Raw genomic sequence first — 16,482 nt, forward strand, 5'->3', positions numbered from 1 at the left:
TACAGTATTATAAATTACAATTTCAAAATCCGCAATCTTTGAAATCCTTATTTAGCCAAAATCATGAATGAAGTTACAGCTAAAAACTGTAAATATATACATGAATTTTTCCTACAAAATAAATCACGATCACTCTGTTTCTGGGGTAATTAATGATCACCTAAGTTTTATTTTTAAAAAATTACTTTTTTTAAAATTTGAGACATGGACAAGAATGCTTGTACACTTTACTAAAGTATAACTACATTTGCTTATTAATAATTTTTTGTTTAATCTAACAAAATAAGTATCTTTTAAACTGCTTTCTGTATTTTCTATTTCAAAGATGGGTTTCAGAATGTGCACATTTCTGCAAAGATCCCCCTCCTTCTCTTAATAATAAATATTTTGAGTTACTTTCTTTTTCTTTGATATAAAAGTAGTGTAAGCATTTGTTTAATTGTTTCACATCTATTGTAAACATTATAATTGATTATAGGAAACTATATCAAATGTTGACCCGTACAAATGGGGTAATTATTGATCACTGGGGTAATTCCTGATCATTGTCATTTCTTCTTATAAATAGTATATAAAATAGCTTATAAATAGCTAATTGTCTTTTCTTAAATAACAGTTCATACTTATTAAATGGAGCAACTATAAAATATATTTTAACTGTTATCACAAAATTTGTTTTTAACTGTATACAAGACTGTATTCTGATTTGCACCATTTCTGGTTTGTCTTACCTTGCTTCTATCTTAATTTTATGTGTGTACATTGTTAGAATAATTTTTAAGTTTATAAATTAGCTTAGTATAAATATGGTGAGAAATTATAAGCCTAAAAAGGATACTAAGCTTCTAGAAAACAAAATTAGAGAATTTCTTTTAATGATTGAAAATGAAAATTTCAGTGTGAGAGCTGCTGCCAGAGCTGTTGACATACCTTATTTAACTATATACTTTCCCTTAATAAGGTTAAAAAATCTAGTAAAAGTAGCCCATGTGAGAACTCTCTTATATTTCAGAAGATAAATATGGTGAGAAATTATAAGCCTAAATAGGATACTAAGCTTCTAGAAAACAAAATTAGAGAATTTCTTTTTATGATTGAAAATGAAAATTTCAGTGTGAGAGCTGCTGCCAGAGCTGTTGACATACCTTACTTAACTTTATACTTTCCCTTAATAAAGTTAAAAAATCCAGTAAAAGTAGCCCATGTGAGAACTCTCTTATATTTCAGAAGAACATGAGAATGAGTTGGCTGATTGCCTAAAATGTATGGCACGATGCAAAGATTTTTGAAAATTTAAAGTGTTAATCGTTCTTCTTGCTTTTAAATAAATCGTTTTATTAGTTGCTTAAACATATCTTTTTGGTTTATTTTTTGATCTTGATGTCTTATTTGTTAATTACCATTATATAATTATTTTTAAACAACCCCTTTACAATAAAAACTGGTGATCAGTAATTACCCCAGAAGTGATCAGGAATTATCCCAGAAATGATCAAGACCAGGGGTAATTCTTGATCACTAAAAAAGTAATATCTTTTAAATTCTAATTAGATTTTCAAACCAAAGAAGGTGGCATAGGACTCATCTCATATAACCTCAAACTTCCAGTAAATATTAAAATTCTATTTTGAATAGTTTTTTCACAAAATAGATGTTTGCGTTTTTTGATCAGGAATTACCCCAGGTCACCCTATCTTTATTAAAATTCATAGAAAAATAATTTCTTCTTGTCTGCAACAATTATAATCAAAATTTTAAAAATCCAATTAGCACCATATTTATACCAAAAATAGAATAGAAACCCAAAAAATATTATTTATTTGAGTTTATTTAAAATATTTTACTTCGATATTTATTTCAATTTGAGATAATTTACTTTGACGATTATGATTACTTGATATTTTTATGTATAATCAAAATTGCTATTCGTTAAATTAATAAAGCAATAAAGAAATTATCTTTGAAAAATAACTTTAAAATATTTTTTTAAACAAAAAAATTTACAAAATTTAAATTAACTACAAAAAAAGCAGGAAAGAAAACAGTAGATGTATACCCAAACTTATAATTGATATTTGAAAGTAGGTGGGAAATGTAGAAAACATTTTCTACCCTTATGAGAAAGTGTTGCATAAAACAATAAAACACATCCCACAGCCACCCCTTCCCCCAGAAAAAGGTTAAAGCTGAACTATCTATATTAGAGGTTTATACTTAAAGAGTTTTACAACAAATAGCTTCACAATTGTATAAATTAGGGTTGTAGTAGAAAAATGTGGCAAAATAAATTGCAACACTTAATGAAGTTTCCATTCTTATTCTGCTTCAAAATCCACATTTCATTACTTTTTAGTCAAAGGATACATATTTACACCCCAAGTTGCTTAAATTATTGAATAACTGAGTCAGCTCTTTAAATATAAGAACTAAAGCTTATTTTTAGCTAATTCACAAAGTTCTCTATCAAGAATAACTTTTTGGTAAGAAAACTAGTATTTGATCAGAAAATTATCAGTTTATTTAGGGGAAGTCATAAGATTACAGGGTGGTTCAAAACTATGAAGTCAAAAATGTAAAGGCAGCTAAAGGTGACCTAAATAAACTGATTTTGTATAGGAATGTACAATATATGCTCAAATGCAGTGTTAAAAGTGCTAGCATGTAATGCAGCATTACTCCCAAGTAATTGAAAAACAAGTTAGATAAAAGATTTATTAACAGTTCCTAATATTAACAGATTTATTAACAGTTCCTAATAGCTTGCAACCAGTTTAGAATCAAATTATAGAATTACTTGATAGAGCGAGTATCAACAAGATTCAAAGAAGTGGCACATGAATTGGTGTACATGAGCAAAAACAGTCAGCACATTTTCAGTGGCAACCAGATCTTTAGATGCTTCAAGACTATTGATTGTACAGGTTACTTGTTTTATATTTGACCCCACATGAAGAAATACAAGCATGTCAAATGTGAAGAATGCGGTGGCCAGTTCAGGAACGTGAGAAGAAATATATTACAAGCAAGCAGCAATGATATTTTTATCTGCATCAAAAATTAGGATTAGAGCGCATGAAGCCTACTAAAAGCTAAATAATGTATTCATATTTAAAACATACCCAATTGCGAAACTATCCAAAAGGAGCGCAAGAAAAAGATCAACGAAAATATTATTATTCAATTAAGAAATCATCAAGGTGCTTAATGAAGTGGAAATAGATGCAGAAAATGTTTAACAGTGATTATAAGGCCTTTAAAATGTAAAACTATCATTTAATTTAAAGAAAAGAGCTTTGAAGTAAACTAAATAAAAGATTTTAAAAAATTTAATTTTATGTAAAATAAAAATTTAGTTATTGAAGTGCAAACTATCAGCAAAAATAAAATACAAAACTTTATGCATAAAATTTACATTTCCTTGAATCTCTTACAGATTGAAAATTCTCATCAAATCCCACGAAATTAACTCCAATGAATTTTTCCTATGATTTATCTTGGTGATAAGAATTTGTGTGACACCTCAAAATTTTGGCATGTCTAAAAAGATCCTTGCATAAGGAATGGGACAAAATATTAGGTCAACTGCGCCATGCATACATATAAAATTCAGTGACCTGCATACAACTCTGCATTAAATGCAAAGGTCTTCACTTTGAAAATTTGTTATTATATTACAGGCAATAAAGTTTTCAAACTCATTTGAAAGTCTGGTACTGATATTTTGCTAAGCATTAAAGTTGTAGAGCATGTGTGTCAGCTTATCTCTTATAACTCTGCAATTTTAAACTATGCACAAATTTTCAAACAAACCATGGAGTGAGGGATATTTGTGTTGCAGTATGCCACTTATTGTAAGTTTTTAAGACTAATTTTGTATAATTTATAATAAATATCTTCCACGTTATTATGTACATCATGACAATCAGCCACAAAATGTCAAGATATGAACTAAAATGATCTTCAAGAACACAGAAATAGATTCCTGTGGCTAAATACTATATTAAAACTATTAGTCTAGTAAAAATAGCATGTAGTCTAGTACTCTAACAAAAAGAGTACAAACTTTACTCACTTAACTATACTTTTACTCTAGTTACATCAGAAAAAGAATGAGGTAAACTACTAAGAAAACAAAGACAAAAAACACATAATTCAATAATGTCTTGATAACTACATGCTTGAGAACTAAATTTAACATCAATAAAACAAGTCCTAAATAAAGCAAAGAGAAAACTTTTGTTACTTTTAAATCTATTATATGTTATTAACTCAGAAAAAAAAACTTCTTTTTATTTAACCAACATATTAATCATTGTGTTTCTTTGGATTATTATTTTCTTAAGTTTACTAAAGTTGCAATTTTTAAAATACCATATTTATTGCAATATAAGCCACCCTTTCCTTTTTAATGTTACTGAAAATCGAATGCAGCTTAGAGTCGAAGGTGTAACAATTTGTTGAATGGGAGAAATTTAGTTTTTACCCCTTTCAAATGAAAAAATGTAACGATCCATTCTGGTCACTGCACTAGTCACGTTCCATAGGTATATCTTTAGTGTTCAATCTATCCTGAACATGATTGTCTGCATAACAAATGCATAGGATTTCATAATAGACAACTCTTTGAAGGAAAACAGCGACACCAGCACCAATTCCAAAGTCAGTTGTGACAGTGGGAGTGACCAATCATTTTCGGAGCATGATACAGTTAGAACAATTATAGTTTCATGTGTGTATTTAATCTATTTAAAAGTTTTTAATTGTGAAAATTTAAGAAGTGAACAATTAATTTAATCAATCATTCACTTATTATTACTTCCTATTATTAATTTTATAAATATCTGTTATCAATAAACCTTTTTACGCTACTTTTTATTTTTCACAAATCTGTGTTCAAAATTTGGAGTACAGCTTCAATTCAAATAAATACCATATGATCATATTAAACGGTAGCGAGTCTGATATGAAGATCTGTCACTAGATCATAGTTTAGAGACCCACAGAAAACTCAAACATCAGTTACAAAAAAATTCATTAAAACTCAGAAAGATATCAAAATAATTTACTCACATGAGCGGGTATATAAATATCGTAGACAGCACCAGAATCCAAATCTAGAGCATGAAAACCTTCAGTAGAACCGTACACTACTTTGAGCCAAACACCCTCTTCAATCATCATATCGATTAGAGCAGGCCAGTGAGCTTAGTCTGCAAAAGACTTGAAGGCCATGAATTTGTGATACGGTATTGGTGCCCATTAATAAATTTCTATGCTTTCTTTCAAGGTGATAACAAGGAACTTTATTCTTTCAAATTCGACTGGGAAAAAATTATAAAAACAGTCACACTTTGGTATAGTAGTGATATATTACTCACAAAGTTCTTCAAATTATAAAATAAAGAAATCAAATTCTGGTAAGAACTGGACTCTTAATTAGAATTAATCATCATTACAATGCTGTGATAAGTAGTCTAATGAAAAACCTACAAACAGGTTTATAAATAATATTTGTTATGCTTTGAAATGGATTTACGTTTAAGGTTATACATATTAGAATTGATGTAAATATAAAATTCAAAATGAAATTTTAAATATTAACATCACTAAACAAAGAAATCATACTTTTGTCAAAAGTAGACACTTTACAAGAATTCATCACTGTTTGAGTCATTAAAATGAATAATCTAAATATAAACACTGCAAGCTGTTTTTTAAAAGAAAAAACACACTTATAAATACACAGTGGTACCTCGTTAACGTGAACATGCTGAACATAATTCTTTTAACAGGGTGTTTAGCCAGATTTTTCAACAAAAAATAAGTACCTTTTATATACTTTTTAAGCACTCTAATTAGGATCTTTGCAGTAATAAAAATATTTTTCTTCTATTGTTTAAAGTTCTTACTTTATAAACATAATAAAATTCAAAAGAATCAAAATTAATTTAAAAAATTTAAAAATCGTGCCCTTTTTTGTAATTTAGAACAAGAATCGACAAGGCAAAGAAAAGAAAAATCCCATTTTAAAATATAGAAAATTATGCACTTTTTACAAACCCGAAGTAAAAAAAAAACCACCTTTAAGGGCGTTTAAAAAACGCAAACAAAAAAAATAAGCAACTATAAGCACTTTTTAAAAATGCTACGCACCCTGTTTAACATGAACTAATTTTTTATTCTCTGCACAATTGAATACGCACATAATACTTTAAAGTATTTTTAACATGAAACATCTTTTAAGGTGTACTTGAATTTCATTGCCCTTGGATAAAAATGTACTTTAAATGTGAACAAAAAATTCAGTTCCCCTTGAACAGGTAAGAAAACTAATCATTCACAGTTCTACAGTTCTAAGAGTTTTTTAAATGCTTTGTTTTTGAGTTATTAATTACAGCAATTAAATTAATGAGTTGTATGAATTAAATCTGTTGAGAGAGCATTGTTGTTGAGAATTACAGGAAACAAGCCTTTTGTACTCTAATGTGAAAAGAGTTTTCTTCTACCTCATGAGTGTGAAAGTAAAGAGGCATGCTTTCTTGAAAAACCCATATTGATCCTTTGTTCATTATGAATAGTTATTTCTCCACCACTCTCATACCAGGAAATTGATATTACTGAACTGCATTTCTAGAGATAAATATGTGTGGAGCTAAGATTTTTCTTAAATTTCACTAACGAATACTTTCATTTTTTTTGTAATGAAAAATGAAAGCTTGAATCATTTTTTTGGATATAGTTGATAAGTTAGAAGACTTTTGGAAAGCGTGTGTCAATAAGAAACCAAAACTAGATATTACCAATTATCTTGTTAGTAATCCTCTCTAATTTGTGCAATGAATAAATTTTACTTTTAACCCACTGATGGCTCTGCACAAAAAAAGTTGGCTTTGAACCTGCAGTCTTCTCCACATAGCAAAACTGGTTTTTTCCATGCTAATAGATAGGAGAATAGTGCACAGGTGAGAAACATTCTTCTAATTTTACCTATTTGCTAAACAGCCAGTAGCATTAGTAATTTTTTATTTGCTTCAACAGATTTAAAAAAAAAAAGATAGAGCACCTGAAGTAAGAACATTTTTTAATTAAATTCATCTGAACTAAAATATTTTTGGTTTCCTTTATAACTTTATTCTATTTTTTGAAGTAATTGGTTGTATTTATTATGAGATTTAAAGAAATTATTTAATATAAAGCGGAAATAAAAACTAGATATATATTATAGTACAATTATAATTATATGTTTCACACATAAATAAATATGAAATCAAATATATATTAACTTACATATTTATAATGGGGATATAACAAAAAGCTTTTTTTACTACAAAAAACTAGTTTTACAGACGCTTTTATTATGACAAGGCAATTAGGAGGGTTTATACTAGACTTTAATCTTCACTTTTCTTGAAAATACAGTATTTGGAAAACTGAAATGTTAAGCATTAAAATTTTCTTTCAAAAATTACGATCAATTTTCAGTTTTTCTATTCTGCTTTTGTGTATAATCTTTGTTTTTTATATGTGTTTTTATAATAGAGTTGCATTCTTTAAAAAGTTTCAGATAGACATTACCTCTTTTAATGTTTAATGCATAATTTTTTTTGCAGAAAATATTATTTTTAACATTAAAGTTTTGTTTTAAGAATTAAGAGAATATTCTTTTTTATTCACCTTTACAACTTTAGCTTTTTTTTCAATAGCAGTTAGTTTTTTTTTTATCTTAAATATTTCTAATTATTTTAGTATCTAATTATCTTTACTAACTTAAACATTTCTATTAAAACTTTTTCCCCTTTACCCCATATCAATTATACAGCTAAATTTCGATTATTTTTCAATAATGACTAAACTTATTACAATATAAAAAATATTTATTCATGTTTTTTAATTTAAAAAAAAGTGTTGCTATTCGGTCAATTTTCTTTGGCCAAATATTTGGCTATTTCACTATTCGATACATTTCTAATTCATAATAGAGATTTAAGACTTAACAAGATTAAACAAGGTTTGACTGTATGTACATAAAACTTGAGAATAGAAGAAAATAGAGCTACAAGTATGCTACGAAGCATAGTAAATAACAGTTTTCTTCTTTCTTTTTTTAAAATTTGTGATAAGTTAATTCATACTAAGAAGCAGTGCATAGCTGAATAAAATTTTGATACAGTGTTAACTTTAACGTGTGCCAAATAAATATTTATCTAGTATTTCTTTTGAATTATAAGCATAAACACTACACATAAATTTATGGACATAAATACAAAATTTAGATAACATAACACTTATGCATTAAATTCTTGTTTACCTATTTTAAAATGGATAGCACATTGAAGATCTCCTACATTTATCCAACCACTTCTTTTTTCAATCTAAAATATGATCACAGTTTTGTTAAGTAAATTGTTTTCATCAACTATAAAAAAAAGAATGGGCAAAAAATTAACTTCTTAAAATATTAACTTAAATAAAAAAAACTCATTTTAGTAATTTTCTTTTTTTTTTGGCTTTAATGCTATTGTAATGAACTTAGGGCTTTTCATTAAGCATAACAATAACTTTTAAATAATTTACCACTAATATAGCAACCACTAGAAAAAATGGTCTAAAATACATTTTTTTAGACCTAAATAAATCTAAATAATCAAAAATACAAATTTAGGTATAGGTGTAAAATAAAAAATTATTAACTTAGTCCTAACTCTATACTATAGACAAACAGCATATAGTGAGCATTTATGCAAAATTTCAATAAGATAAGGCAAACAAATATTTAAAATATCACACTTACCAATAGAGAAAATAACAAAACAGGTTTTTAGCTGCAGTAACTGCACTTATATTTAAAAAAGAATGAAACGGGGAAGAGAAGAGTAAAGGAATGTAAACAAAAATTGCTGATGAGTTAAGAAAAAGTATTGAATACAGTTATCATTCAATATCAGTTTAAATCACTGACTCATTAACCTTTACTATTGAGAAAATAGCTGCAGCAAAATTTAAAAAAATAAACTAAAAAATAAATTAAATTCCTAAAATATTTAATGAGATAAACACATTTAAAAAATATTCATCATTTATTAAATGAAACAAAAAAGTGGTGCTAAAATATCGAAAAAACGAGTAAAATAAAAACCAGTCTGTGCTCTTTTTTTATTTTATTTAGACACAATAAAAATAGTGGGCACATTTAATTAAATTTGTTAACTAGCTATATTCTCAAGATTTGAATGTCAAAGATAAATTTGACATCAATTCCAATTTAACTCTCAATGAAATAATAAAAGTTATAAAAACTTTTACAAGCCTTAAAAGAGCTGAATCTTTAAAATGCTGCTTATAAAATAACAAAATCTTTAAAAAAAAATTGAAGCTATTTTTTTTAATAATATATGACATTTAAATTAAACAAAAATACAGAAATTAATTTAGCCACTGTAGTATTTGTAAAGTTTAATATTGAAACCCTTTTTTTTTTTTATTTAAATGTAGAATACCAGTTAATAAAATTAGCCACTTAATACAATCAAACTTCCTAAGAACGAATGATGCTTTATTAAGTGACAGGCACTGTATATTATTAAAAGACAAGTCTTGCTGCAGCTCCCTATAAGAAAATGGGTTTTTAAAACTTTTATAACTTCTTCTCTAACTAGGACAAAAAAAAAGTTTGGGAGAGATGAAAACGAATTTGTATTTAATATTGAAATCTGAAATTTAATGATTTACTCATAATAAGCTTAAAAGTATATTTGGTTACCGTTAATAATAAAAAATAAATGAAATCAAATAAAAATTAATTACATTGATTAAAATCAAAAGCTGAATCATAAAACATGCATTAAAAGCTATTTCAGTTTCCCTATAAGCTAATAAAAAATAATTCATTAATAACTAAAATACTGTAAGGAATATATAAAAAACAATCCTGAACTTGAATATGTGTTAAACTGATAATACACTAGCTAATACTCACTCCATCAGTTCTCAATATTTTGCTCCTCAGCCAAGAGAGGTAATATACGCGTACTCTACATTTTTCGCCAGACACTGTGACAAGAATATTTTGGCCATCTAGAACTTCCATTTGCCGAAATTTTCTCCTCGATATTAACTGATACCCCTTACCTTGACCACTACGGTCAAGAAGCATGAGTCCATTCTCTGTACCAATCAGTAGATTTACTCCTAAGTAACAACAGTTTATATTAAAAAAACAATAAAATAAATTTTAGCTACAAAATTAAGTTCAAAAAGAAATTAATACAAAAAATGATAATTCCAAGCAACAGTGTGATAAAATATTGCTATCAGCAATGTAAAAATTCCACCTAATGCTTAAGTCACAGTTAGTAGCACAAACAAATAAATAAGTAAATTACACAATGCAATGAGTTTAAACCAGCTTTTAATCTATTTTAATAAATGTTAACCAGCTTTAATTCCAATTAATATCAGCAAATTACTAATAAATTTTTTTCTACAAAATAATTTATAATTTCATTATGCCATATTAAAAATTTAATGTCCTTGTTCGTTACCCACGAGAAAACTTAGAAGGATACACAATAAAACATTTAAACATTCTGTTGCAATAATAATGAGTGATAATTTATTAATAAATTAATAACGTAAGGTTTACTGTTTACTTTTCACACTAAAAATAAACACCATCAAAGACTTTAGAATTATTAAAAAAAATATTTCACTATTGAATGCTTGACTTTCAAACAAATGGCATGTTTTTACAGTTTTTTATTTATTTATTTTGATTTCTTTTGCGAGCAGCAGAAACGATCATCGCCTGGTAAATTACCTTGAAAAGGCAAGATCCGCTGCTTGAAGTGAAATTATTTAGTTGTAAGTGAACTCATTTATTTAAGAAGGTTGAAATAACAATCATATTTTAAAATAAAACAATTTAATTTGATAACTATTAATGAAAATAATAATGAAATTATTAACGAAGTTAAACTCATTAAATCTATATGAAAAATATCAATGGTTAAAAGCCTAGTTTTTAAAATATACAAAACAATGCCCTCCAAAAATTTTTAAAACAATTATAGTCTTTTTCTTTGTAAGAAAGCCAGCAGTTAAAATATGCAAGTACATACAAACTTAAGTCAATATAAAGGGCTATAATGTATTCAGTCTTGTTCTAAATGTATCACAGTTTTTTTAAAAAAACTCACACCTAATTTTATCACTAATTTAGCACTAAACTAAATCAGGTAATTTGGATATAAACTTTTGATGTTTGAGACAAAGGATTTTGTTTTCAAAAGGAAATGAACACATTATGAGGAGTAAAATAAGAACTAATAAGTAACAGAATTTAGGTTTCAGGAATAATATTTACATAATTTACTTTGCTAAATAATCGTGTATCAAAAAAGAGACGGAGCAAATATTTTAAAAAAAGTGCTCGATTCTCACTCCATAAGGCAGCACATAGAATATCAGAGTTGAATCGTACTTTCTTATTTCTGGAGTGTCATCAGATGACTCGTGCAATGTTGGTGTAACATTGACACTAACATGGCTCTCTCTCCTTGGAGATGGAAAGGGACCAGTACCATCACCAAACCCAAATGTGAGAAAAGAGCGCTGTTTGTGTTGTAGTTGAGGAGGGGCCTTTCCAACAGCTTGCCTATACTCTTACATAAAAGAATAAAGTTATTCAATTAGAAAAATTAAACTAAGAGGTAAACAGACAATAAAGCAATATAAAAAGCAAGCATCAAGAAACTATAAATATTAATTTATGCTGTATTATTTAAAATTAGCACAAAAACAAAGCCAATACTTATTTTAAAAAAAGTGGTGATTTTATTTTAACATTTAGTGCAATTGCAATAGCATATAAAAAATTTTTTAACACTTACTTCCTGATATATCTGCAATGAAAATTAAGATACTTTTATTATACTGATTTCTTTAGAATATTTAAAGCGAAAGTCAAATTTATACATAAGTAATATTACTTTTCATTTCAGTTAAAATAAAAACTAAATATTTTCAGCAAAAGTTATGTAATGAATGTATATGTAGTTACATATGTTATAGTGAATGCTAAAAACTTGGTAATTTCTCTTTCCAATAACCTAACTAATTACTATTAAAAAAGATAACCATACACAAAAATTTTAATGAGACTTAAAACTGGAATATTATATTATGTTGTTCCATTTAAAATATGTTATTTATAAATTCTAAAAACAAACAAAAAAAATTATCATAATTCCTACTTAAAAAGCATAACTCTCTCAAATAGAAACACATAAAATTTAAGCGAATATTTTATTTAAAAAAAAATCACATATTAATAGCACATGTGGGTATATTTTCTGATAATTAACTTTAAAAATCATTAATGTTTCAGTCACCAGAATATCTTACTTAAAATACATATTGAATGAACCAGCTATACAAGTCACAATAGGAAAAAAGGAATTTCTTAATTCTAACTAAGCCGACCAGTCTGTGTAGGGGGCAGGGAACTGTCCTTGCATCAGGAAGGTTCTGGGTTCGAATCCCGGGCAAGGCATGGATGTTTCTTTCCCTCTATCTGTGTTCTATGTCCTTTCTCCTTTGTGTGTGAATGTGTGAATGTGACCCGCCCTATAAACAGGTTGTGGTAGTGTGACGTGGGCGACGCTGTTCCACCGCCGTGGCTTCGCCATAGGTGCCCACTGGGTAACGAAAAGAGAATTAGCAGTTCTGGCACTTTCTGTGGCCAATGGACAATAGCTCCAAGTGCCCGCCATTAAAAAAAAAAAAAAAAAAATTCTAACTAATATTTTGCAGGGGTGACATTAAAGAAATGGGGAAACAGAAGGAAAAAAAAAATATTATGCTTTAAAAACAAATAAGAATACTTTAAGTGCAATAAATGTATCAAGTAACAAATCAACTAGATGTTTGCAGGGGTCTGTCCAGACATTTTGTGAAAGGTCCCTTTTTGTAAAATTGTGAAAAAATTAATCATAATTTGTGAATAAAAAATAAACGTTAAGTCACATTCTTTCAACCAGGGTCCTGCTTTTGTGAATTTGTGCAAATAGGGTCCTGTTACTGCAAAAATTCTTTACAATGAGTTTTTAAATTGTAAATGGATACAAGATTATGCTCAACACTGTAAAATAATAATAAAAACAAATTAAATTTTCAAAAATAAACAGCTATTGCTGCTACTAAATTAGAAATGCAACACACAAATATTTGGTATTTAGTCTATACTTAGTTCCTTTGCATTTGTCTTTCTCCCCCCCCCTCCCGCTTCCTGGGAAAGGTTCATTCGATTAGCAAAACAATAATGAAGATAAACAAATCTGTGAAGGGTCCACTTTTAAGTTAAAATATTTTGTTAAGGGTTTGTTAATGGACCCAAATTTCTTCTAAATAGACCTTAATATTTGAAACCAATGCCATACAGTATGCTTATTCACAGCACTACCCCCTGACACTTGACATATTCGGAGTTTTCATGCAGCTAGTGATAAGCAGTGTATGGTGTACCTGCTTTTATAACAACTAATATTCCTACTCTGAACCGACAGGATTTTTGTCCACTTTACACACTAATTTACTTTTCACTCAATAGCAAAGCAAAGCAAAGACAGCAAGAACTTTATTATTTACCATATATATATTATATTAAATATTAACTCATGCATGCATTTTAAAGTTTAAAATATATACACACTTAAATATAGTAATATAGTTAACAATTATGTTTAAATTGAGATTATAGTTCAAAATCAACTCTTACTTTAATTTAAAAAATCTGTGTTAAAATATAAATTTTAGTCAGTAATTTTATAAAAAGAGTTTTCAGAAGAACTTTTGTTTATTATACTATGGTCAATACTTAAAGTTTATTTATATACACTGGTTATTTTAGATAATAGTGCATAATTATGTTATACCAATACATAAAAACAATTCTTAAGGTTTTTGATAGCTTTCATTGTGATGGTTTCACACACAGTAATCTTAAAAAAGCTAAAAGTGCAACAAAAAAAAAAAAAAAACTCGTTCACAATAATTAAGTCTTACTACAATTCTAGTAACACAACAGTTATAAAAATCACAAGTAATACCTCATCTGATATTGTTGAGTCTTGAAGCCTATGCTGTGGTGAAGACTGATGATCAGATGTGTTCGAAGCATGCTGCTGCAAGAGGTCAGGTACAACACCCATAGAACGTGCTAGCGGTCATCCCTATATTACCAGGAGAGCTTTGAGTCCAGGACCTTGATCACAGCCACCGCTTGATGAACTCCGATCCGTTGGCTCCCTATCACTGCAAATAACAAAAGAGCTTTAGTTTTCAGAACTAAACACAATTAAAAAGGAGAGAAAATTTAAAATCTCTGGAATTTAAAGTATAGCAAATATGCTTCTAGTCAGCTACACGTTTATGCAGATTTTATTGCTATTACAAGAGTAATACTGTTTTACTACAGTGTGTTCCATAATACAAGCAGGAAATAATTTTGATTGAAAACACAAGTTTTAAATCAAAAATTGTGATTTTAAAAAAAACCAACCTAGAATTGCATGTGTGATAGCGCATTTGAAATTTTAATAGTCTAAACACCGGCAAATTGTTTTTCTGTATCTCTTTAAGTGTTTAAAAAAAAGCCAGGGGGGTGCAAGTGCACCCCGCTGCCGGCGCCCTTGAAGTATGACGTTTTAAATTAAAACGGCTACTCGAAATAATAATATATTAAATTTAATAATAAATTGAAAACGCTTAAAACTAATTTCGTTGAATTTAATTGACGTGTTTACATAATTGCATAAACAAGCAAATAAATTCATTGGGGTAATAATAATTCATCTTCAACAATTCATCTACAAGGAACATCGAGCAGAACAGGCACAAGGGCTTTCACACCAGTTACGATTCATTCAAAAGGCACATTCAACAGAACAAACAGCAGAACTTCCACACAAATTAACATTAACAGGGCAATTACAATTCAGTTAAATTTATTCATTCACAAGGCACATTCAACAGATCAAGCAAAAGAGGCAGCCAAATAATATGCAAATATGTAACTAAGTCAACTCATGTGAAGAATTTAGTGTCAAAAACAATATTATTTATATAAAAATTACAATAAATGTCATCAACATGCCTAAATACTCGAGCATGCGAACTTTCATTAGTTAACCAGAAATACAAGTAGCCGTGAATTTAAAAAAGATTGTGCACCCTGAAATAGGTAGGGGATACTATTAAAAAATATGCATTTCTATTTTAATTGAATTCTTTAGTTTAAAAATCCAAACTAATAGCAAATTTAAATGGTAAAAATAAAGTATTGGTTTAAAACCAATTTCCAAAGATTGTGCGAAAATATTTTTACGCTTTTAGCTTACTTGTTTTCTATGACGTTTTCAGTTTTCCTTGGAATTCAAATTTTATAAGGGGTAAAATAAAAGCGCGCAGCAAACTATTAAGTAAACATCTTGAAAGGGAGCAGAAATAAGAATAAATCGCTTTATTCCATTCTAAGCGAAGAGGTAGCTTGTCGAATCCCACTTTTACCCTGGATTTTATTCCAAATATTCCTATTTCCTGGTATATATAAGTCCCACAATGAACGGATCGTAAAGACACGGTTCCCAGCAGATAACCGAAGTCAAGCATCACTGGTCGCGGTCAGTGTGCGGGTGGGTGACCACTTGGATCAGTCTGCGTAGGGACCGAGGGTGTGCGGTATTGGTCCTCTCGTTAAACTGTTCCACCGTAAAGTGCTCGACTTTGAGTGCAGGTCATCGGGCTACCGAAGCGGGGGTGCCATGCCCTCTGCAGAGGATCGAAATTGTGATGGTATGTCTTCGGGTCATCCTCAGGGATGTTTCCCAGACAGTCGCCAATAGCCCATTGTGCGACGTAAAATGAACTACAACAACAACCTGGTATATATTTTTTATTATACAGTGAACACGAAAACCCTGGATATTATTATGTGGCGTCCTTCTCTGTTAAAAGGGATACTACCGTAATGTGATCTGACACGCCAACTACAATTGCAGTGGCACCAAATTGATTTTCAACAGGAAAAATTCAAAAAAATAAAAAAACATGTAGATGTTTTCCCGGAATTGGCTGCAAGATTTAAATTTCGAGTAGGTTTATTTCTGGGACATTTCTTTTGGTTTCTCGCTGCCCTCAGCCCGGAAGCTGCCAAGACTTGGCAATTATTCGGCTACGTTATTGTATTGTAACGTTGATGTATTTATAAATGAGATATTAATTTGTCCTTAATATTTTTCACTATGCTATATCAAGAAAATACTTTGCTTTTACATTGATTTGAAATGAAATTTCTAAGATTTACTTTTTGGGAAATCGCACGCGTTCAGGATATTAGAACTTACATACAAAATGACAACTGAGGAAAACGTTATGAAGATTGATTAGAGCAAAAGGTATGAATAAATCATCGAAAACTCTTTTGTC

General features: G+C 28.6%; 1 protein-coding gene across 16 annotated transcripts in view; it reads right to left on the reverse strand.

The window, feature by feature from the left end:
* LOC147802010 (serine/threonine-protein kinase mig-15-like) overlaps positions 1-15,382 on the reverse strand; it is a 32,177-nt gene extending 16,795 nt beyond the window's left edge. For 2 of the 16 annotated variants that reach the window (XM_087155383.1, XM_087155384.1), the window contains exons 1-5: positions 15,152-15,370; positions 14,106-14,310; positions 11,480-11,660; positions 9,977-10,188; positions 8,309-8,372 (exon numbers count right to left, since the gene is read on the reverse strand). In XM_087155383.1, the coding sequence (XP_087011509.1) occupies positions 8,309-8,372; positions 9,977-10,153 (241 nt within the window). In that variant the 5' untranslated portion in view covers positions 10,154-10,188; positions 11,480-11,660; positions 14,106-14,310; positions 15,152-15,370. The other 14 variants (XR_015430550.1, XR_015430551.1, XM_087155379.1 and 11 more) reach the window with 14 other exon arrangements.
* Positions 15,383-16,482: the final 1,100 nt, after the last annotated feature.

The sequence above is a fragment of the Parasteatoda tepidariorum genome, chromosome 11 (assembly GCF_982258835.1).
Source record: "Parasteatoda tepidariorum strain Cologne lab strain chromosome 11, Ptep-v5.0, whole genome shotgun sequence".
Classification (NCBI taxonomy): Eukaryota; Metazoa; Arthropoda; class Arachnida; order Araneae; family Theridiidae; genus Parasteatoda; species Parasteatoda tepidariorum.